This window comes from Acinonyx jubatus, chromosome C1 (genome assembly GCF_027475565.1).
Source record: "Acinonyx jubatus isolate Ajub_Pintada_27869175 chromosome C1, VMU_Ajub_asm_v1.0, whole genome shotgun sequence".
Taxonomy (NCBI): Eukaryota; Metazoa; Chordata; class Mammalia; order Carnivora; family Felidae; genus Acinonyx; species Acinonyx jubatus.
Genome location: NC_069381.1, coordinates 27,205,811 through 27,230,603, shown reverse-complemented (window position 1 = coordinate 27,230,603; position 24,793 = coordinate 27,205,811). Strand labels below are relative to the sequence as shown.

The window sequence follows — 24,793 nt, the reverse complement described above, 5'->3', positions numbered from 1 at the left end:
CACCATGGTACCTTGCTTGGCAAGGCAAGTGGGCAACAGAGTTCATACCGCTGGTGTGGGACTAGGATGTTGTTAATGCCACCAAGTTTGACATTGATCTTCAGGCAGAGGTTGGACAGGGTCTGAGGCGAGGTCTTGACCACATTCTTCACTTGCACACACTGTGTAGCCATTCCCAAGAGTGTATCTCCAACACGTTTCACTTCAGCTATGAGCAGGGAGAGAAGTGATTAGTGCATTCAACAAATATTTACTGAATGCTGATTAGATGTCAGGCAGTATATGAGGTGGTAGGAACACAATGATAACCAGAAACACATAGGGTCACTAATCAGAGGTTACTTTCTAGTGACTCATCTTAAGTCATGAAAAGTAAAATGATCAATGCTACAAGAGAAAACTTCATGAAGCTATGAGAGCATTTAATAGCAGGCAATAACCCAGTCAGGAAAGGATTAAGTAAGTAATGGTTGAAATGAAACCTAAAGATAGAAAAGGACTTAGAAGAGAGGCGGAGTGGGGCACTTGGGTGGCTCAGTTGGTTAAGTGTCCGACTTCAGCACAGATCATGATCTCGTGGTTTGAGCCCTATGTCAGGCTCTGTGCTGACAGCTTGGAGCTTGAAGCCTGCTTTGGATTCTATGTCTCCCTCTCTCTCTGCCCCTCCCCACTAGCACTCTGTCTCTCTCTCTCTCAAAAATGAACATTAAAAATTAAAAACAAAAAACAAAAAGAGAGAGAGGCAGAGTTGGGAGAGAACATTCCAGGCAGAGGCAACACCATCCAAAAATTCACTCTAAGAGATATGTTTGAGAAATTGAAAGGCCAACGAAACTAAAAAGGAGACCAAACGAACCATGGTGTAAGAGAAAGAATGTGGTCATTAGACTGATCTAGCAAGAAATGAGGGTAGCGTGTACTAAGACAGTTGCTTAGATGGAAAGAAACCGATTTCAAGAGATATTTAAGGGACTCAGTGATGATATATGTGAGCAAGGAAAAAGAATTTTTATGGACAACTTCAAGTTTCTAGCTTTTGTAATAATTTTGAGATAGTTTGAGTTTGAAGTGCTTTTGGTCATCCCAGTGGTATCAACTAGACAAATGAGAATAGTAGTTGAAAGCTCAACAGTCTGAAAGGAGATGCAAATTTGTCAGCTGTTCAGGTACAGGCAGTAATTGAAGGCATGATCTTGATGCGATCATCAAGGAAGAGAACAGATGAAAAGAGGGCTTAGACCTGAATCTTGAGGAACTCTCAATATTTGCAGAACGTTTAAGAAGATGAGTCTGCAAAGGAGAAGCATACAGAGAACTAGGAGGAACACAGTGTTGTATCATGAATGCCAAGGGGAGAGAGTATTTCAAAAAGGAGCAAGTGTTCAACAAAGCCAATGCTACTAAAGATCAAGTAAAATAAGGACCAGAAACGTCCTTTGGATTGACATTGGTAATGCATAAAGGCAAAAACTGTTTAGGTGTTACAAAGTACCAAGGAGGAGATGTGGGATCAATGAAGGATTTAGCGTGTTTTCAATGAGAGAGACTGAGCATGTTTAAGAAGCTAAAATGATCATTTCCACTGTTAAGAGAGATGGAGTAGTTAGTGGCAAACCAGTGCTTCTGCAGAGAACATTCAGAAAAGCCAGACAAAATACAGAAAACCTCTTCTGAAGGCAGCAGAGAGGTGCTCAGACAAGAACTGAAGGGCAAAAACTCCAGAGAGGAACAGAATCTCACCAAGGTGAGCTGTCTTCTGCAACTGCTTTTACCCTGGGTACATTTGCTGATTCTAGGTATGGACAGGAGGCTGAGATTCTAGGCTTTGCACCAGCAGAGGAACCACTGCCAAGAGATGAAGAAAGCAAGAGTTTCTGAAGGAGATAGACCAGTTCTATATGTGAAAGGTTAAAATCATATATATATATATATATATATATATATATATATATATATATATATATATATATAAAATACATATTATATAATATTCATATATATATATATAATTTTTTTAAAGAAAACATAGACCATTATTTTATGATCTTGGGATTTCTTAAACAGAATGCAGAAAGTACTAGCCATAAAGAAAAAATATTACACAAATTGAACTACATTAAAATTTTAAATTTCTGTTCAACAAAAGACTCCATTAGGAAAGCAAAAAGACAAGCCACAAAGCACAGAAGATATGTATAATGCACAAACGTATTAAGTATAGGAATTATAAAGAACATCTATTAATCAGTAAGAAAAAAGTAGTTAAGGCAAAGAAAAAAAGGGAAAGACTTGAGCAGGCACTTTACAAAAGAGGCTACTGAAATAGCCAATAGACATATAAAAAGATATCCAACTTTATCAATCATCAGAGAAATCAAATTAAAAGCACAACACAATTATTATGGAATACCACAAAAACGGGTAAATGAAAGAGAGAATACCAATTTGGGTAAGGATATAAAATATCTAGAAGTCTCATACACTGCTGGTTTAAGTGTAAAGCATACACTTCCCTCTTCGAGTGCCTGGGTGGCTCAGCTGGCTGAGCGTCTGACTCTTGATTTGGCTCAGGTCATGATCTCATGGTTGTGGGATCAAGCCCCATGTCTTTCTGCACTGGGCAAAAAGCCTGCTTAGGATTCTGTCTCTCTCCCTCTGCCCCTCCTCTGCTTGTGCACTCTCAAAAAAATAAAATAAAATTAAAAAAAAAAAAAAATATATATATATATATATAAATCCCTCCTAGATACACACCCAATCGAAATGGGTATATATGTTCAAAGGATATGTACAAGAATGTTCACTGAGGCATTATTTATAATAGTAAAAACTGGAAACAATGCAAATATGTCCACTGACAGTAGAATGGATAAATACATGTAAACTGTATTTTACTCAATATGATGGAAAAACTGCAACAAACTACAACTAAACAAACATGTTGAATCTCACAAACATAATAGTGAGTAAAAGCCAGACACCAAAAAGTACATAATAAACAATTCATTTATATAAAGTTCAAAGACTGTCAAAACTAATCCATGATATTAGAAGCCAGAAAAGCGATTACCACTAATGGGGAGTTGTAGTGACCAGCAGCCTGAGGTTGTAGTAATGTTTTGTTTCCCAAACTGGGTACTGGTTACCCTGGTGTTACATTTTGTAAAAATTCAGTGAACTGAACTCTTAAGATTTCTATATGTATACTACAATAAAAAGTTTACGTTTAAAAAAAAGGCAATAGTATCAATTTAGTGGAAAGTATGGAGTTGAAAATGCTAAGGACAGGTTGAGATACAGTACCAGATCAGAACGGGGCAAATGTCACACTGTCCTTCTATATTCTTAGGGCAGCCACAATACAACTGACCTTGCTTTGGCCTCCAGGGAGGGAAGGTAGGGGTCTTTAGAAGAATCTAACTGCTCTTCTCATCTGCTGGCTTAATTCCTAGACAATTGGCTAAGTTGTCCAAGTGGTATAATCAAGAAACAGTATGTAAGTAGAAGAAGCCCAAAATCCTAATCAAGGCTGAGACTGGACAGAGGTATAACATTACTGAGCCCAGGGTGGGGAAAATTCTCTGAGTAAGCACTGACCTCCCCAAGCATGCTATACTACATTATACTACTTTCCAAGCAAAACAAATACTGGATTCTCCCCTTTGCTGGAGGGAACCAGAAATGTGGATAATTACTCAAGGCAGTTCTCCTAAAAAGTATCCTTATTTTGCATCCAAGGGCCATCAATTTAAGGTCCAAGAGAGACTTGGATTGAAGATCAACCAACTTCACTACATAAGCAATTATTAAGTATCATGTCAATGGAAGGTTCCACCTTATATGTGCAGAGGAAAGAAGGTTTCAGAGCAAAATAAGATCTACCCTATGCTCAAAATAATATCAAGGTAGGTAGTAACTGATCAGCAGCCTGATACAATTTCCAGAAAGATTTATCCTCTAAGTAGGATAAGAGATGGCTTCTGGGAATAAGTGTATTTATTAATAAGTTTATTTTTGTGAGGAAGAGTGAGAGAGACAGAGAGACAGAGAGAGCACGCACACGTGGGGAAAGGGGCAGAGAGAGAGGGAGACACAGAATCCAAAGCAGGCTTCAGGCTCTAAGCTGTCAGCGCAGAGCCCGATGTGGGGCTTCAACCCACAACCGTGAAATCATGACCTAAGCCGAGGTTAGATGCTTAACCAACTGAGCAGCCCAGGTGCCCCTGGAATAAATACATTTAAACTGGGACTTGAAGGATAGAGAGAATTTTAAGGGCAACATGGGGAATAAGAAGAGTACTTAGATATTTTAGACAAAGGCAAATGAGGTAAGCAAAACCAGAAAATAGAAAGCACAGGCAAGAAATGAGCATCTACAGTATCTACAGTGTGCTAAGCACTGTTACATGTTGCTTTGTTGCTTTCTTTTATCGTTTATTTTTGAGAGAGAGAGAGAGAGCGAGAGAGAGCGTGCACGCACAAGCAGGGGAGGAGAAGACAGAGTATCCAAAGCAGTTTCTGCACTGTTAGCACAGAGTCCGACCAGGGACTTGAACCCACAACTGTTGAGATCATGACCTGAGCTGAAATCAAGAGTCGGACACTTAACCAATTGAGCCATACATGCTGCTTTTTATATAATTAATTCATGAGGCTCAGAAAGGTTAGGTAATTTGCCTATATCAGTAAACTGGCATCACCAGGATTAAAATCTATTTCAAATTCTATCTAATTCCAGAAAAGGTGATCGTTCCAGTATGTGTGGCAAAGGGAACAATACAAGATAAAGCTGAAAAGTTAAACATAGATCAGGACCCTGAAAAATTTTTATTTTGTGAATTTGAGACAATGAAGGTTTTTTTTAGGAGTAGAGTCACAAAAGGTCTTATCAAGTAATCTATTCAAGAAAGACTTAAGAAGAGGGGCACATGGGTGGCTAAGTCAGTTAAGTGCCCAACTTCGGCTCAGGTCACAATCTCACAGTTTGTGGGTTCAAGCCCCACATGAGGCTCTGTGCTTACAGCTAGGATCCTGGAGCCTGCTTCGTATTCTGTGTCTCCCCTCTCTCTGCCCCTACTTGTGTTCTCTTTCTCTCTCTGCTCCTACCCCACTTGTGCTCCTTCTCAAAGATAAATAAACAAACATTTAAATGAAAAAAGAAAAAGGAGAAATGTTAAAATTAAGTTGAAAAGTATGGGTGGAGACCAGAGAATGTATCTTAAAACTGTAAAAAAGAACACTGGAGATGAAGCAACGAGAAGACAGACTGCCTCCAGAATTTGGATAAAGGTACTCAGAAGCAATTATGATGCCAAACACAGAAGAAGTAAAGATAAGAGCTTACTAATAAAGACAGGAGAAGATACTAAAGACATGGTCCACCAAAACACATTACAAGAGCAGACAATATATCCATTTTATTCACCAACGCATTTAGGACCTAGCACAGTATTTCTCACACATAGTAGGTAATCAATAAATTCCTATAGAAGGGAAAAGGGTCAAAAGCAACAAATGAGAGACAGAGGTAAAGGATTGGATCAAGATTTTAATAATACATGATAGCATATAATAATAGGTGATGATTTAAGCAACTGAAATAAATGAAAATTTCACTAGAATGTAAAGACAGAGAAGGCAGGATACAGAAATCTGGAAAATACCAGGCATATCTGGTAATGACAAAAGTAATTCGAGAGAGACAGGAGAAAATATCAGAAGTCAAGAGAAGTGAGAAAGGTCACAGATGGCTTTCTGCAAGGGAAGTTTAGGAGAAAGTTAGAAGACAGATGAAAGACGCAAAGGAGTAAGTAGCTGGTGAGGGAATGGCCTAGAAAATGTAGAGAACACATTCAAAAGGTATGATGAAGAAAATCAAGAAAATAGGAAGACAAAAGCTAAAGGAGATGGCATGATTGTGGTAATGTGTTCTTGGGTGGGGAAACTGAAGAAGTTGGAGGGTTAAAGGGTATGAAGTCCCAAAAGTAGCAGGATGAGATAGGAATAAGCACATACAAGGGTTGAACAAGGTACGAGGAGGAACAGCTCTTCCTTTGAAACTGCAGATGTGGAGGGAAAAGAGAGTAAAAGAACTGTGCCAGAGTTATATATTGTCACCCCTCTCCTTAAAAGTGGGAGAGAAGAAAGCTTCTCAGAAAGTCCAAGTCATTCCCAGGCAACAGACCACTTACAGAGCCACCACAAATTCCACTTGAGTGTGCTTTACAATGTCCTGATAGACAACACACTCACTCCTAGGAACAGGAGTCTGGACTGACCCATTTCTCTAACTGGCCCAGCTTTGCCTGGCATAAAGACCAGAACCCAGAGGATCCCAGTAAATGTTACTGGGATGGAGTGTGAGCAGGTAAGCAGGACCTGGGATGATTCAATGGCTCATATAGGTTGATATTTCTCCTATAAAAGGAATAATGACATTAAGGAAGAACTCTGGCTAGATCAAAGAACCCACACTGAGTCCTCCCTAGGAGCCTCCAGGGAGCTACCCTGAGAAGAGTCCTATCTTCATTATCACTGTCCCCAGAGAACTGTACCATACACTGGCGTCTTCCCTGGCAGGATGACGATAATGAGCTGCAGCCCTGAGTAGGTGTTCTTGAGATGCCGGAACATGGGCTCCACGCTGTCCGCCCCCTGCGCGTATTTGCAGAAGCAAGGCTGGCCCTGGATGGGCATCCCTGCATCCTTGGAAATCTTCCGCAGCTGGTCTGTGAAGTTCCTGCAGCACAAGTATGATCATGACAGGAGGCAGTGAGTCCCACTTTAATACCTCTGAATAAATGCCTCCATCTTAGGTACCTAGCACTATGATAACCACTGAGAGATTCTGAGATGAATGAGATATGATCACAGCCAGTGTAAAAAACACATTTGTAGTTGAGTAGGACAAAACCAAGCTTGCTAAGTATTTAATGGTGCAAACAGAGAGCCAAGGGAGCCCAGAGAAAGAATCTGTGGGAATTGAGTCTCCACCTTGTCCCAATCAGCAATTGATTCCTGTGCACTAAGTCCATAGCAATAGGCAAATGCCCAAGAGAAAGGCTTCTGCTCATATTAAAAGAAGCTCCAACAGTGATCACAGCACAGGAGGTGCTCAGTAAAAATGAATTCCCTCCTCCCCTACTGATTCTTTGAGACCTAAGAGCAAATAATTAAACAAGCTTCTTTTCTTTGGCTTTAGGGCTTTGCCCTACGAAAGGAAAAAAGGGTACATATGTAGATTTTAAAAAATCTAACTACATAAATACAGTAACAAATTGAAATGGGTAGCAGGAAATTTAACTTGTGAAAATCCTACATTCAGATTAAAAGCAATATACAAGTAGACAATAAAAGGAATTGTTTAGGGGACATTATATACCATACAAATAGCAATACGATAGATTCAAAAGTCTATATAGTAAGAAAATAAATATTTTTAAACATATTTAATAAACACACACACAAAATAAATACAGTATGATACTATTATATAAAATTTAAAAGCATATATATATAGGTTTACAAAATATATAAATTAGATAGGAAGGTCATGATAGTTCATGACAGTGGCTACATCAGAAGGCAGGAATGGAGCTAGGATTGAGGATATAAAGGAACATCAAATTTAATAAGTCAAATTTAATAAGTGGGTCTCTACTTCAAAGAAAGTGGTATTCCCAATCTTCTCTCTACCACCAGATCACACTTGGTATATTGTGTCCTGTGCTGGGGACCACGATGTGTTTAAAGAAGTCTAGAAGTAAAGAAGTCTTGAAATCCTGTCCTAAAAGTGATATAGCTGAGGTAACAAGACTTCTTTAGCCAGAAGTAAAATGCTGAGGGTTGACCCTAGGACACCTCATCCATCCCCAATTACCAATTTATACACCTCCACAGCCACCTCTTCTCCCTCTGTCTCAGTAGAAAGGATGCCTTTTCCTGTACCCTGGGGATCCCATCCCTTATACACAGTTAGGAACTTTGCTCTATTTCCTTTCTAGATTCTCAGAGTTCTGTCTTTAGCTTCTGTTCACTATTTACATTCTCCCTGGACAATCTCATCCACTGCCATACCTTCACACTCCCAGATTTTAATCTTTAGCCTAGAACCAAACATCCAACTAGGTACCACTGACGCAGGTATACAAGTCATATTCTTACCCCTTGCATCTGAGGATACTGAGAGAATGGGATGTCTGATGAACTGACTCCCAATTCCAAGATTCTAGGTTTATTAGTTTCTGTACCCCAATATATCCAAAACAATGGATTGTTTCTCGAACTGGACATGGGAATAAGAGAGAAGCACACAAAAGGATTTATCTTCCAATAAGGTGACACAAAGGCAGAGAGCTGGGAGCCTTTCCAATATTGCTGTGGGCCAACTCTCCAATGTTAGGCCGAGGCTAGGAATGGCTTGACCCAAATGGTGCTAAAGTCCCAAAAACCCAGGAAAGGAGACAAGAGGAACTCATTTAAAAGAAACTGTAAGTATGATGGTAGTAGTCGTGCATCTGTGAGAGCAGAGGGGAGAAGGACAAGCAGGGCAGCCAGAGTCCCCACATTCATCAGGTGCTACTGTAACTAATTCTCATTAAAATCCCAAAGCCAGCTGAACCTGCCAGGGCACAAAGCTCTATCATCCTTGTCAATAACGAAAGTGGTCAGCTCCACCAGCTCTTCCTCAGCCTACGAGTGCACTGACCCTATTCCGGACGCAGAGTGAATAAGAAGCCACTGCTTCAAAAGAATGCAGGCACTAATCAACTGTACACTTTAAATGGGTTAATTTTGTGGTATTTGAAATACCTCATTAATAATAAGACTGCAGGGGGAGTGCCTGGGTGGCTCAGTTGGTTAAGAGTCCAACTTCGGCTCAGGTCATGATCTCACAGTTGGTGAGTTCAAGCCCCACATCAGGCTCTGTGCTGACAGTTCAGAAAGCTTTGAATTCTGTGTCTCCCTCTCTCTCTCTTTCCCTTCCCCACTTGTGTTCTGTCCCTCTCACTCTCAAAAATAAATAATAAAACATTAAAAAAATAATAATAATTATAATAAGACTGCAGGGAAAAGTCAGTTACTTCTTTACTATTTATTCATTCACCCAAGACCATTACTCTCCTAAAATGTTTCTTTAAACCATTTGGCTGTATCATTTTCTTCATCGCTGTCATCTATTCCTAGTCTCTCAGCCACAGGTAGCTAAGAGGCCCTTACAACTCATGTTCATCTAATTCAGGTCACTTGGACTTGAATGAAAAAATTGTATGTATAGGAGAGAATAGCTCAGAGAACCAGATGAGCTTTTGTTTCCAATGAGGAATAGAAACTTAGAAACCTCAGATCTAATTTGATCCCAACTCTGACACTTTCTTGATATGCAAACCTTGTACAAGATACTCTTTGAGCCTCAGTTTCCTGAAAATGGAAATACCACCACCTACTCACTGTGAAGATGAAATGAGAGAACATAAAATTAGGTATGGTGCTGGTACAACACTATGGTCATCACTACTATTATTTACTACCAATGTTAATAATTATAACAATAAAATAATTCAGGCCTCCCTCAGGAGATTCATGCCCTGAAATCATCTCTGACACAGACACAGCTCCTCATCAAGACTTCTGACCGCAGATGGACAGAAAAGGAGCAGGTAAAACTCTGAGCCAGAAAGAACAGGGAAGCAGGGTCAAAAGTCAGAAAGAAGAGACTACAGAACAAATCTTGGCTCTTTGTGGGTAGGGGAAGGTAGGCAGCTCTAAGGTCCTTCCCACCCTTCCACCCATACACCCAACCCTCCTTACTTGAGCACCTCTTCTCGACACTGCTTTTGGGGTGCGAAGCAGGCGATGGCCCAGACTTTGATCTCAATCCCATTGTAGAACTGTTTTCCCCGCATGTCCCAGACACCCTGATTAGGTGTGGCAATGGCCCGGTTCTGGGGATAGGCAGAGGGGGCGTCCAGGTGAGCCTCAGTAGAGCCAGGTGAGTAGGGGAACAAAAGCCCCTGGAAACATAACCCAACTCCCCCCACCATATGCCCCAGAGATGTTGTCTGGCCCTGACCCTGCTCACCCGGCCGCCGTACTGCAAGATGGGCGCCGGCAGCACTCGCCCTGTCACCTCCGTCATGTCATCCTTCACTTTGATCCCAAATTCCTGGATGTAAGGATCTAGATTGTAGCTGGCATTCTTCATCTGTAAGACAAAAGAAGGGGATCTCAGGGGAGCAGCAGCTTGGCAATACTGCTCACCCTCTGGGTCCCAAGGAGAAAGCCCTGAAGAGCAGCTGGGGCTGGCAAGTAATAGCCCTAAAAAAGGGGGGAAAGTGGAAAATGAAGTAAGTGGGAGTGGATAACACAGGGAAGTAATACAGGAGGGAAAAAGAAATAGGAAGCCAAGTAGCTACAGGGTCAAGAAACAAGAGCAGTCCTATGGAATCCCAGGCAAGAAATCCAGACTTGTGTTCTCCTGAGGATCCTGCCAAGGCAGAAAAGCATCTATGCTACCAGGGGCCCCAATGACTGAGCAACCAAGCATACATTTCTCTGCAGCCCTACTGACCAGGCGGCTAATCTCCTCCTGTCTGTCTGGGGCCGACCTAGCTGTAGCCTTTATCATGGTCGAAGTCTGGTTGTCGGTCAACTTCTTAATGCAGCGCTGCCCAGCCACAATGTTACAGACCTGAGGAAACGAGAAGGACAGGTAGCTCTGGCTTGAGTACAGTCCACCCTGTACCCAGAGCCCCACAATAAGGGAAGAGACCTTGGCTGTCAGCCCTGAGAAGGGGACTGCAAAATCCCCTGTGCAGAGATAGGTAAGTTAGAAAATATCCACTTGCAATACAAAGGCAATATAGCCACTTTGTCATTAAGAGGTTGGGATCCAGAGCCAGATCTGGGCCCAGGTCTCATGTTAATTGGGGAGAACAGAAACAAACTCATAGGGCTGTTTGGAGACTAAATAAAATAAAGCACTTAAAGGACTGAGTACAATTCTGGAACACAGTAAACACTCAGTAAACTCTAGCATAAATTATTATTTACCAAATGACCCAGTAAACAGCTCTTCTGCATACTAAAAAACTCAATATACACAAACTGGATTCTTAAGGTAATAGACAGCTCTCCAATGGTGACAAGCAGTCAGTTGCTCCCCTGCAACTCACCAGGAAAACTAGAAATGATTCTTAATGCTTGAGCCCCAGCCTACAGATGATCACTGAGCCCTGGACTACAGAAATCACTGTCTCAGTTGGCTGACAGCATCCTCTGTTGGTGTGAGGAATATCCTGTCATGTGTTCCTCTGTTTGGGGCCCAAGAGAACACAGTGGAGATTAGAAAAGACTTTCTAGCAATGTGAAAGACTTCCATTCCCCAATATACTATATTCAGGATGCCATGAACAGGAAACCTTTTTGGAGAGTAGAGAGAGCCAGCAGGTTGGGAAGATTTGAATCTGAAGCCCAGCTTTGCCATTTCTAGGTGATATTACCTTGGGCAGGTCTCTTAACTACTCTGAGACTATGCTTCTTTAATTTCAGTCATGCAAGAAAGCATTAGCTATCTATGGGGGTTGTTGTGAGGATTCAGACAAAATGAAATATATAACTTGTTCCCACAGGGCCAACACTATGTAAGTGCTGGTTTTCCTTCTAATTTCCAAACTTCATGCTGAACAATGATAGGGAAACACAGAACAGTCACCTGCCTTTAAATTCCATATCCCAAAGAATACACAAATTAGTCAATTCAATTAATAAAAATCCAGAATTGTCAAAAATTACGAGGTTGCTCTCTTAAAAGCACCTTAAAGTTGTAGCATTCTTGATTGATGATTTCAGCTACAGAATCAACACTAGGAAAAGACTAAAGCAAGGATGTGGAGAAATTGAAACTCTTGTGCATTGCTGGTGGGATGTAAAATGGTACAGCCACTGTAGAAAACAGTATGGGGATTCCTCAAAAAATTAAACACAGAATTACCATGATTCAGTAAATCCACTTCTGAGTATATACTCAAAAAAAGTGAAAGCAGATACTAGAATGAATACTGTACACATATAATCATAGCAGCATTATTCATAACAGCTAAACAAGTAGAAACAACCTAAGTGTCCATCAATGAATGAATGCATTTTTTTAAAAGTGGTATATACATAGAATATTATTCAGCCTTAAAAAGGAGGAAAATTCTGACACATGCTACAGTATAATGAACCTTGAAGACATTATGCTAAGTGAATATGCCAGTCAAAAGAAAGCCATATATAATTCCATTCATATGAAATGTCCATAATAGACAAATGCACAAAGACAGAAATAGATTAGTGGTTACTAGGGACTGGTTGGTAGAGAGTAGGAATGTAAGTGACTGCTAATGGGTATGGGTTTTCTTCTGAGGATGATGAAAATGTTTTACAATCAGATAATGATGATGGTTATACAACTCTGAATATACTAAAAACCACTGAATTGTACATTTGAAGAGGGTAAATTTTATGGTATATGGATATTTCGATAAAGTTATTCTTAAAAAAATCCCACCTGGCTATAAAAGCCTACATAATAAGACCCTGTACCTCTCTCTGAAATCATCCCCTACTACTTTTCCCCTCATATACCACACGCCAGCCACTATGGCCTTCTATTTCTCAAAAAATCCAAGTTCCCTGATGCTTTAGAGCCTTTGTACTTATTATTTACCTCCTGCCTGAAAGGTTCTTCCCTCAGGTTATTACGAGGTTGGTTCTATCTCATAGTTTAGGACACAAATGTCTCCTACAAAAGGACCTCCCTGAGTACAATAACTAAAGTGGCTCTCCAACCCCCTCCTCCTTTACCTCTATCCCCTTAATCTGTTTTATTATTCTTATACCACTTACCACCATCTGAAACTATCTTATTTATCAATTTATTGTCTATCTCCCCCTTCTAGAACGTAAGCTCCGTGACAGCAGGGACCTTGTCTGTCTTGTTAATCTCTACATTCCCGGCACCTAAAAGAGCATATGACACACGGTAGGAGCTCAATAAATATTTGTTAAATAAACAAACAACAAGAATAAAAATATACATTATATAAATTATTCCCCTTGGAAACTAATGTTTCAACAAAAGTAATGTTAATTTGCTGACAATATATTTAACATAATTTAGCTTACAGTAGATAGCCTAAGCTGGGATTGTCCCTGAAGACTCTTGTTTACACCTCAAAAGAACATACTGCCTTCCTCTCACTTTCCAGGTATCATCAGCTATTAACTAAAGTCAGAGTTCTTGGGTTTTGGGATCTCATCACTTCTCAGCCTAATTCCCTCTGGCTAGTTCTAAAATCCTAGGGGCTCTTGGGTGGTTCAGTCAGTTAAGCATCTGACTTTGGCTCAGGTCATGATCTTGCAGTTCACGGCTTTGAGCCCTGCATCAGGCTCTGTGCTGACAGCTCAGAGCTTGCAGCCTTCTCTGAATTGTGTCTCCCTCTCTCTCTGCCTTTCCCTCATTTGCACTCTGTCTCTCTCTGTCTCTCAAAAATGAAATCAACATAATTTTTTTTTTTTTTTTTTAATCCTAGAAGCTCACAGAAGGCTTGAGCTTTGGTCCCAGCTATCTGACTCCTGCTATGGGAACAGAGTAAGATGTCATTCTAGGTTAGTGCTTCTCCAATTTTAATGTTCATGAGTCCTCTTTGGATTCTGTTAAGACAGACTTTGATTCAATAGTTCTAGGTGGAACCTAAGATTCTGCATTTCAAACAAGCTCCTACCCAGGTAATATCTATGCTATTGGTCTACAGACCACATTTTGGGTAGCACTAAACTAAACAATGAAGTAGTCAGCAATAATTTCTCCAAAGACATTTTGGCTAGTGTGTGTATACCAAATCAAATACAGCCCAGTGACTCTGCATTTGTATTCTATGGCTTAAATAGCATTACTATTCTTTAACTGCAGGATTTCAAAGGTCTGAAGCATAAAAATACGATCAATCTTGGGACTAAAACTTTTTCAAAAGGACACATTGATCATCACATTGATAACATGAATAGAATTCACGTTATAGGTAATACCTATCTCCATTTTCTGCAAAATAAGGTATACTTACATCTCTAGGTCATTTAGGATCCCCAGCTCCAGACAGGGTAAGAGAAATTAAAAGGACATGAATGTGGGTATCTGAAATATCTGTCCTGAATGAACTAATTATTTATTAAACACAGCTTTTACCTCTGCCTGGCAGTCCTGAAAGAACATGAGAGCAAGATGAGGGATAATGAAAGAACGTAGCAGGTAAGAATGGGGCCTACATTTCACAGAATGACCTCATACCTCTCAGAATGTCAATTTTCCTAACTTCAAAATGAGAGTAAGAGACTACGAATGGAAGAACAGAACTCTTATGATCAGTGCGCAGGTACAATGCTTGTTCTCCAGCCCAGCCATTACTTGGCAGCCTCACCTCTAGGGGCAGGTAGGTATGCTTTTGTTCCTGGCCAACTTGCAGGCAGGGCAGGTGGGGATACTTGAGCTGAAGGTTATATTTCTGCTTGAAATACTGTGCCACTGTGCACTCCACAGTCTGTCCACTCTCCAACTGCAAGGGAAACCTGTTTGGGTGAAGGGAAGAAGGTGTCAGGGCCCAGCATTTAATCCCACCTCTTTAGACTTACAACCATGGGAAGTCCCACACTTGGCTTCATCCCTATCCAGACTCTTTGAGCATTGCCACTCATGGGAAAGCAGGCAATACAGGGCTCCCAGAGTAAAGCCAAAGATTTGAGAGGCAAGTTCCACAACAGTCAAGACCATATCTGACTCATTTGCATTTCTAGTGCTGAGCATAAAGCCCAGTATCCAATAGGCACTCACAGACCAGTAGTCTAAGGTCAAGAAGGTAGATGGAATGAGCCCAGGAGCCTAGCTTTCTCTTTCAGGTGGAAGAGTAAGTTGAGAAAGAACAGAACTGAGACAGCAGTCAGGGGAAGACTCCTGCTCCATAATAAAGGACCAAGGAGGAGAGGTGGAGACCAAGAAGGTAAAAATGGGAAGGAGAGTATCAAGGATCTGGGAAGGTTGGAGGAGGGATACCAAAGTTTATCTTGAAAAACAGGGCTCATCCTCAGGACCAATGGGGGAGGGCATAGGAAGTGAAAGGAGTATGCTGAACTATCAGCTCTCTTCCACTAATGGTATGGCTTAGTAGCCTGTCAACTCACGTCTGATGGCTGGCAGGGCGGCGGGTAACATTACACACACGGTATTTCCTCTTCATCTGTCCACAGTGGGTCACTTCCACCTTCAGACCTGGGATACACACACTGCCAGTCAGGGTTGGAAAAGGCTGTTCATGCAACCAGGCTTGGCCTCTCCCCTGAACATATCCCAAGGGGATTTCCTTTTAGGACTAAAGAGAAAGTAGTGCCGTTTCCCTTCCCCACCTGGTTGGGTCCTCACCCTTGATCTCCTTGGTGAAGCGCACACGCTGAGAGTCCGTGAGGGGTTTGGGCTGCTCATCTATGTTCCTGATGTCCAGCACCTCACACATGAACTCAATCACTGGCTGCGCCTTATAGAAGGCAGTGGCTGAGACTGTGGGGACAGGGTGGGTAGAGCTCAACTTAGGTTCAGTCTTTCAGTATAAATGGAGGCACTGTTCTTTACACCCTCTTCTTTATAGGGTATCGGGATGGGGGAGGGGTACCAGGGCTTTAGGGATTAGACTAGGAGTGTGGTTGCAGAGCTGGGAGGGATGAGGCTGGGAGTGTGGTCACTGGACTCAGGGTGCCCCTGGCTCCATAGCTCTCCCCACTCACCGTCAATGTTGAGCATCATCTTCCACATGGCAGGGCGCACAGACTGGTGAAAGCCGAACCAGACCTCGCGCCCACCCCCCAGCGGGTGGTAGTAGCCCTCAGGCGGTGAGAAGAAGGAGCGGCCCACGGGGGTGTACCTGGCAGGGACAGGCAGAGAACTGGTCCCTCGGGCACAGGCCCCCACCCTGTGAGGCATCCTGGGCACGGAGGAGCCCTGGCCTGGAAGGCAGGACACCAGGGCTTTAATTCCAGCTCTGATCCTTTACTAGTTGTATGACTGACCTTGTGCAAGTCTCTATCCTTTCTCTGTCCTGCAGGGACAGATGGGGTGAAGGTCCAAAGATATCTAAAAGGGACAGGGCCAAGGCTTTAAACCACCTAAATGTATATGCATACCACTTGGCATATGGTAGGGTTTCAAAGAATGTTTTATTTGAAAGGCATACTGTGGGACCTTAGTATGTGCTCATTTTACCCCCAACCCCACATAGCAGTTCTGCCACCACTACTAGCCCAGATACTAACTACACCCAGTACCTCATGGATGCCAGGTGCCTCATGGCCACATCCAGGGCTTGCACAGACTCCAAGGGAACAGGGATCTGGCCACTAACAAGGGCCTCATGGAGCATGCGCCAGCTAACAATAGCTAGCCACTTGATGGAGACCTTGAAGATTCGATCCTTCCCTTCCCCAGGGATTGTCACCTCAAAGTCAACCTTCAAAAGAAAGGAGTGAAGGATTGCCAATGCTTTCCAACAATCCAACATTCCTGGTATTGCCCCAACTGTCCCCAACCACACAGATCTGCCAAGAATCTGCTCCTTAAACTGATAGGGGCTCACAGTGAAGACTTCAGAGGAAATTCAGCCGTTTAGTCTCTAGCCACCTTAGTTCAGTGCTTCTGTCCCTCTCAACCACACCTAGCAGAAGTCCTTTAGGTCTATTTTAAGTCTAATCTCAGTCTGTTTGGGTAGGGACAGACATACAGTAAGCTAAATAAACATCAGCATCTACCCATCCCTCACCCTAATACATACTTTCTCATCATAAAAGATGAAAAGGATTTCTAGACTGCCAAACTCTAATAGGCTTAAACGAGTTCTGTCCCACCCCAGACCCCTGACACAGGTCTAGTCTGACTCCCAACTTACCCGTTCATTGCCAATGGGCAGTGCTGTGACAGTGTAAATGTTCTTCTTCCCATCATACACAGGCTTGCGATCACCAAAGATCTGAGGCTTGAAATGCTGGACCATGTATTCCACCACTTCCCTGTGGGGAATAGGAGCAGCCTGTAGAAGCTGAGAGACTACTACTTCAAGCTCTTGGAAGTAATTCAACGTTCAGGTAATGTCCATCCCCTCCTAACAGCTACTCTAATCTCATCTACTCTATAGCAGTGCTTCTCAAACGTCAACATTCATATGAATCACCTGGAGATTTTATTAAAATGGAGATTCGAATTCAAGTCTAGAGCAAAGCCTAAAATTCTACAGTTCTAACAAGCTATCAAGGGATGTTTCTGGTTCTCAGATCTCTAGAGGACCTCAAGACTCTGAAGGATCTAAAAGAGTAGGTAGGTACGAGTGCCTTCTGAGCAGAGAAGGAGGCAGAGGGGAAAGGGGATTACTCCCAGGGTCTATCTAGAATCAGGAATAGAATCCAGACAGCTCCAATCCCCGAGCTGAGACATATAAAAGGTAGATGAGGGATGCCTGGGTGGCTCAGTCAGTTAAATGTCCGACTTCGGCTCAGGTCATGATCTCACAGTTGGTGAGGTCAAGCCCCATGTCGGGCTCTGTGCTGACTGCTCAATCTGAAGCCTGCTTCAGATTCTGCAACTACCTCTCTCTCTGCCCCTCCCACACTCATGCTTTGTCTCTCTCAAAAAATAAACATTAAAAAAAAACCAAAAAAGGTAAAGAGGAAGAGATCTGAATTAGAATAGGTCTAAACTATGGAAGAAGAACCCCATCTCGTCTATCTCTCTGAAGCCCTTAGTCCTACCACCCCACTATCACCTCATTATCATCTCTTTCTTGATTTCACTTCCTGTCCTCTGCCACTAAGATCCCAGGGTGCCCATCTAGCCTTCAAAATACCATCCATCCAACTATCTGACCTCTTCACTTTCTAAACCAAAGCTCTTAAATATACTGATAAAAAGACTCAAATTGTACATTGTAAGCAACTATAAGCACATGGTTTCAATCCCAATTCGGCTTTAGTGCTACCGAGCAATCTCTTTAATGTCCGTAATCACTTTCATTCCTTACAGACTGCCAAACTTTCTCCTCTACCCTCTAACCCCAGAACCCATTCCTACCTCCAATCAAAAAGCAACTCTAGGGGCACCTGGGTGGCTCAATCAGTTAAGCCTCTGACTTCAGCTCAGGTCATGATCTCACGGCTCGGCTCGTGAGTTCGAGTCCCGTGTCAGGCTCTGCGCCAACAGCTCAGAGCCTGGAGCCTACTTCAGATTCTGTGTCTCCCTCTTTCTCTGTCCCTTTCCTGCTCAGGACTTCAGCTCAGGTCATGATTTCACAGTTTATTGATTCAAGCCCAGCATGGGGCTCTGTGCTGACAGCGCAGAGCCTGCCTCAGATCTTCTGTCTCCCTCTCTCTTTGCCCCTCTCCAGCTTGTGCCCTCTCTCAAAAATTAACAAACATTAAAAACAACAACAACAAAACAAAACACCTCTAATTACTAAATAGTATAGCACAAAATAGGCAAGGATACCTTCAAGTTCCCAGACATATAAACATATGTACATATGCACACCTCTTTTCCTATTTTTCCTCTCACATTTGAAATTTCCCTTTCATATATAATTTTTAAAAATATGAAAATACGTTCAACTTCACTCATTAGAGAAACACAATTTAAAATTAGACCAAGACTGGGGCACCTGGCTGGCTCAGTCAGTAGAACATGCAACTCTTGATCTCAGGTTTGTGAGTTCAAGCACCACAATGGGCACAGAGATTACTTCAAAAATTTTTTAGAAAATAAAGATATAATTTTCTACTTATCATAATTCCAAAGGTCAAAAAATCCAATATACTGGATGGGTGCAGTTATGGGAAGGGGCACTCTGATACTTTGATGATGGGAGTATAAATTGGTACAACTTACCCTAAAAGAAAAATTGGTAATATCTCAAAATTTCTTTCTTTTTTAAGTTTATTTATTTAATGGGGGTGGGAGGGGCAGCAGCAGAGACAGGGAGAGAAAGAATCCCAAGCAGGCTCTGCACTGTCAGCACAGAGCCCAACATGGGGCTCAAATCCACAAAACATAAGATCACAACCCGAGCTGAAATCAAGACTCAAATGCTAACCGACTGAGCTACCCAGGTGTCCCTCAAAAAATTTTTTTTAATGTTTATTTTTGAGAGAGAGACACAGCATGAGCAGAGCAGAGGTGGAGAGAGAGACACACACATATACAGAATCCGAAGCAGGCTTCAGGCTCTAAGCGGTCAGCCCAGAGCCCAATGTGGGGCTCAAACTCACAAACCTCCAGATCATGACCTGAGCTGAACTTGGACGCTTAACCAACTGAGCCACCCAGGCACCCCTCAAAATTTTTCAAAGTATTATGCCAGCAATTCTACTCTTAGAACTTTATCCTATAGATACATTCATATTTGAGTGCAAAAAATGTATCTATATTTAATAATATCCAACAGGTTCACTTTTGTAGCAAAAGTTTAAGCTAAGCCTAAATGTTCCTCAACAGATTTATTAAATAAGTTATAATACATCCATTCAATGGAATATCTATGATGCTATGCAAAAGGCAGATATGCATGTACTGATACATACTGTTCAGTGGAAAAAAGGTGCAGAACAAGGCATATAGGATTCTACATTTTGTGCATTTAAAAAATGTTCTATATACACATATGCTTGCATATGCATACAAAAATATATGGAGACATACTCAAGAATGGTAACAATGAATGCCTCTAGGGAAAGGGACTCAGGGACTAGAGACCAGAGTATAAGAGGAGATATTTTTCACTGCTATTCTTTTTTTAATATTTTAACTTTTTTCTTACTTTGTACATATGTAGTTTTCAAATAATAATGAAATTAGTTAATTTGGTAAAGAAATATTGCTTCTTCTAAGGCTAATTCCTCCAACTATGTATCCTGTAATGTCCTCCTGACTTAGCAGAGTGGAAACTCATTCATCTCCTCTCTGTCCTGTACCTTTAACCTCTTTCTCCAACAACTTCTCCTCAGTTTATAAGCATATCCATGTCTCGTTCTTAAAAACTTTTCATTCATTCATTTTAACAAACACTGCAACATGCAACACATTGTACTTGACCTCTATAAATCCTCTCTAACCAACATATTCTCTCTCCGCATGCTTCACTGTAAGCTATCTAGAAAAGGCAATCTGCTCTCACAATACCTACCACATTACCTTCCATTGATCCCTCAACTGACAATAGATTACTAGCCCAACTAATCTGCTAAAACTGCTCTGCAAAAGGCACCAATTATCTCCACAGAGCCAAATTCAATGATATTTTTCAACATTTACCTTACCTAAACCTCCTCAAAAACTTCCTTGAATCTGGTGATATCATACTCTGCCAGTTTTCTCTGGATCCTCTCAAGATTCTGAGACTCAGGAAAGTAAAGACTCCTGGACTTGGTGGCTTAGATGTGTATCACTTACCGGTTGACTCTGCGAGGACACTTATCCGGCTTGATATCCACTTCGTAGTGGTAGACGTCAATCTTAGGGATATCCACCTCAAAGTAATTGGCCAGAAGCTTGATTGGTTTCCCCACAGTGCCAATGCCAGGCCGGCGAGGTGCCTGGAACACCTGCTGCAGGGGGGGCAGGTAGGCGCCTGCAGCTACAAGACAAAGAGGCTGGTGAGGGTAGAGTCTGGCATCTCCTTACCATTCTGATCAAAGAAGGCACAAAGCCTCCCAGAAGAAGAACAGGAAAGTATAGGGGAAGCTTCTTTCCTGCCTACCCAATCCAACTGAAGGGTTCCACTGGCTCAGTCAATCCATGTTTTTTGTTTTTTGGTTTTTTTGGGTTTTTTTTTTTATGTTTCTTTATTTTTGAGAAAGAGAGAGAGAGAGAGAGAGAGCAAGGGAGGAGCAGAGAGAAAGGGAGACAGAGGATCTGAAGCAGGCTCTACACTGCTCAAATGGAGGACTCAAATTCATGAAGTGTTAGATCATGACCTGAGCTGAAGTTGAACGCTTAACCAACTGGGCCACCACGTGTCTCTCCATATTCATTTTTTCAAAAACCTCTCTCCAGTTAGGAAAATTATCTTTGTCATCTACCTTAAATTCATGTGAATATTTAATACGTTCCTATTATATGTCAAGTAGAGAGGCTAAATCTGGCTCCCAATAATAAACTTTCTTCCTTATTTTAGAGTAAGACACCTGCCTCCACCAGGTATCTAGTAGACCAAGAATTCTTGTCTTCTCTGCCAGCCAGATGCTCTCTTCACTCATTACCATCCTGAACATGAAACAGCAACATCTTAATGCTCCTGTGCAATGTAGGTGGGAGGAAGATCCAAAGAAGGTCAGGCTAGGGAGATGTGAGGGGAGACAGTGTTTTAGAAAGGATTGAGGCCACTGAAAGGCTGAGGTTGGAGAGACAAAAAAGCAGAAAAGGCTTTAAAAAAACAGAGTTTGGAGACAAAAGAAAGGAGACAGGCTGAAATAGGGAGCTGACAAAGAGCCACAATTGGAAGTCAGAGCAGAAAGAGGCTTGATCTAGGAAGGGGGGAAGGCTGGAGTTAGGGCCTGGGCAACATATAGGTTAGAGTTGGGAAGGTGAGTAAGAAATAAGGCTGCAGTTGGGGAGACAATAAATAAAAAAGTTCAAAAGAAAAAGCTAGGGAATGAAGACTGGCAGAACACAGGAGAATGAGACAAGAGTAGGCTACAGTAGAGGACTTGGGAAGGAGAGGTGGCCATTAGCATGCTAGAGAATAATGAGATACTTGTTTCAGGAAGGAGAATACAAGGTGCTCTCCACAGCCATAGCTCCTTCCACACAGAGGGCCCAGACAGTAGCAGAAGGGATCAATTTCAAGATAGAGCAGGCCCTTTGGGAAAAGGCTAGGGCAAGGCCAGCTCCCACTGCTTTTCCTCTCTTCCCACCAGCTAGGTTGCTGCCCCTGGTTTTATTTTCTAGCTTGAGGGGAAAGGGAGTAAAAAGGGAAGCTGTCTAAGAGAAGCTTTTGTCCATAGCCATAGCTACTATCGTCCTTGCCATTAGAGGACCAGCCCAGGTGGGAGGAGAGAGGGATAAACTAGCCCAGAACCTCCCAACACCAGAGCTCTGCTTTCACAGTCGGCCAGGCTGGGGGGATGGGGCATATCCTCAGCTAGGGGTCAGGAAGAGGTCAGAACCATTCACGGGAGGGGCACGATTCCCAGAGCTAAGCTGCTGTGACTCCTTCTGACCACCTGTCAAGCCCAGCCCCACTCTGCAGACAGGGAAACACAGACAGAAAAATGAAGGCTCAGCCTGGGGGAAAAAGGCCTTCAAGGACTCAGCCATATGGGCAAGTGAAAGCCTAACTACTAACTAGCACCTGGGTGCCTATCCCAGAAAGAGCTGGACAGAAATTGCACACAAGCAATAGATAGATGCAGACACATAGTAAGGCACATTCCTGTCATACACACCTAAACACTCACTTACACCTAGACAGTTTACCTTTATATGCATACCCCACACCACCCTAGATTGTGAGTTATTCAAGAGCAAGGACTGTATCTTGCCTCCTAGCATATAGGTGTTCAACATACAGGCAATAAATGAATGAACAAACAGATCCTCAGACACACCACAAAGAACACACAAGCATGTATACCACACAAACACAAAACACCTGCAAACTGCTCAAAAACAATTATAAACCCTGAACAAGATAAACATCCTGGTGGATGTAAGAGACACCGTTCCCCTCCCCAAGTTTTCATGTTCCATTCATCTCCTTAGCCTCCCAGGCTGAATAATCATTTGTGGAGTCTTGGGAAAAAGACATACCCTAGAGTTGGGGGCTGGGTAGAAATAATGGGGGATGGGACAGACACTCTAGCCTCAAAGGCTTCTCTTCCCCATAAATAGGACTACACACCAAATTCAGCCTTAGGCACCCTCCACTCCAAGGAAGCTTTAGGAAAACAGGAGAACCCCCACCTTCCCTTTCATCCCCAAACTAGGGAAGGCAAAAGGGAGAACCTCTCTCCCATCCCATCCCCCTGCAAGCCTTAGAGCTGTACAAAGTCCTCCCCTTACCCCACCCTGCCCCCAGCTTTTAGTCTGAGAAAGGGAGACACTTCCCTTCAAACCCAGACAGGGACAGACGGCCACTTTGTGATGCAGATGAGGGCCCCAGCACAGAGGACAAAGCTTGGGCCTTGGGGGAAAGGGGCGGGGCCCTTCCTTGCAGACAAAAGCAAGGAGGGAGGGGCCATGAAAAGGACACTCCTCCTCCCCCATCCCAACCAGCCCTGAGAAGGAAAAGTAACAGAGCTGAAAGGTCTGGCTCAGTGATTCCTTCCCTGTAGTTCTGAGGCCCACATACCTCCTAAGGAGCCAGACTGCCTATTCAAAACACAAACTCAAGTCTGGGGTAGCCGTCCAGTAAGCAAAGATTAAGAAGCCAATCTCTCCGAAAAAGAATTTGTCCGCACATGAGTATACGTAACTTATTAGATATCCATATATGTGCTTAACCATTTATGTTCACACTGGAATGTGATTCAATTACTAAATGTGTACTTCATCTCAGGGCCTAGACACTCACTATTTCCACAGATAAATCAGACATTACCTCTACCCTCCTGGAGCTTCCAATCCAGTATATGTGAGTGGAACACACCTGAGCACAGAAAACACACTGGGACATAAGTCCAGTGAAGCCAGCACCAATACCTTTAGTTTTGTGTACTGTGTCCTCCAACTTCCAAGAGAAGAGAAAAGTCTGGGCCTAGGAAGCAGGCAGTTATAGGCTCCTGCCATTCACAGCTTCCAGAATGAATTCCAAATACACCTTTTGAAGAGGCAAAGCCTGTCCCACTAAGCTACAGCCAACTCCAGATACCAGGCTCTAGTCCCTTCCCTAGAAGTTTATCTCTTGTAACAAACAAAAAAGTCCATTTCTTCATCACCCCAGAGTCCATTAGGAATTCATCAGGAGAAATTATGAGCAGTTTGATATGAGTGCCAGCTCCCAGCAATCCATCTGGACCTCTGTGACCTCCTCCTACTCTAGTACACAGGTTGCTGCAAATAGTCTCCAGCCTAGAAAACCAGGAGAGTTCCTAGAATGGAGAAAGAAGCCAGAGGGAAGGAGGAAGTAGTTTTCTGAAGTCAGTTGCTCCCTGCACTCTACCTGAAGACCTACCTACATAGCCTTTACAAGGTTGCTTTTGTTTTGGGGAAAGTGGTCACAAAGTACTTGCAGATCACTAAACTGATAACTTGGGTACGTTGGTAGGAGCTATTTCCTTGAGGAAGTTAAGATCTGGCATAAATGAGATTCTTCCACCAGAAATGAAATTCATGTCCTAAATAGAAATCCTATACCCACCTCTAGAGCAAATGGAAGGAGGTAGTGAGACAAGACCTAAAGGATTCCCAGATCCAGAATGCTCCTCTGATCAAAGGGTAAAAAGACCTAGGACACAGCAAGTCCCACTACCCCACAGCCTATCCTGGAGACTCTGGTCTTCTTGAGGCAACCCTACCCCAATTTCTCCTGTTTACATCTCCTTTCCTCCTGATTGCTTGTGAATACCAGGGAGTTAAGGCTACCACCTGGGATTCCCCCTCCCCCAAACAAAGGGCAAGCTTGGCAACCTTGGGTCTAATGTCATGGCCTTGACAGTTTCTTGGGAGCAGAGAGAGGAAAAACAAAAAATACCCAGTGGGGAACAGAAGCCACAAAATATAGAAAGACAT

General features: G+C 42.6%; 1 protein-coding gene across 3 annotated transcripts in view; it reads right to left on the bottom strand.

The window, feature by feature from the left end:
• Positions 1–24,793, bottom strand: part of LOC106973243 (protein argonaute-1) — a 37,135-nt gene that overhangs the window by 11,004 nt on the left and 1,338 nt on the right. Inside the window, exons 2-13 of one of the 3 annotated variants that reach the window (XM_027059676.2) lie at positions 20,516–20,699; positions 16,971–17,091; positions 16,354–16,535; positions 15,817–15,953; positions 15,458–15,592; positions 15,220–15,307; positions 14,463–14,610; positions 10,571–10,690; positions 10,073–10,204; positions 9,811–9,944; positions 6,555–6,739; positions 49–208 (exon numbers count right to left, since the gene is read on the bottom strand). In XM_027059676.2, the coding sequence (XP_026915477.1) occupies positions 49–208; positions 6,555–6,739; positions 9,811–9,944; positions 10,073–10,204; positions 10,571–10,690; positions 14,463–14,610; positions 15,220–15,307; positions 15,458–15,592; positions 15,817–15,953; positions 16,354–16,535; positions 16,971–17,091; positions 20,516–20,699 (1,726 nt within the window). Of the gene's footprint in view, positions 1–48; positions 209–6,554; positions 6,740–9,810; positions 9,945–10,072; positions 10,205–10,570; positions 10,691–14,462; positions 14,611–15,219; positions 15,308–15,457; positions 15,593–15,816; positions 16,036–16,353; positions 16,536–16,970; positions 17,092–20,515; positions 20,700–24,793 lie in introns of those variants that run through there. The other 2 variants (XM_015070301.3, XM_053211356.1) reach the window with 2 other exon arrangements.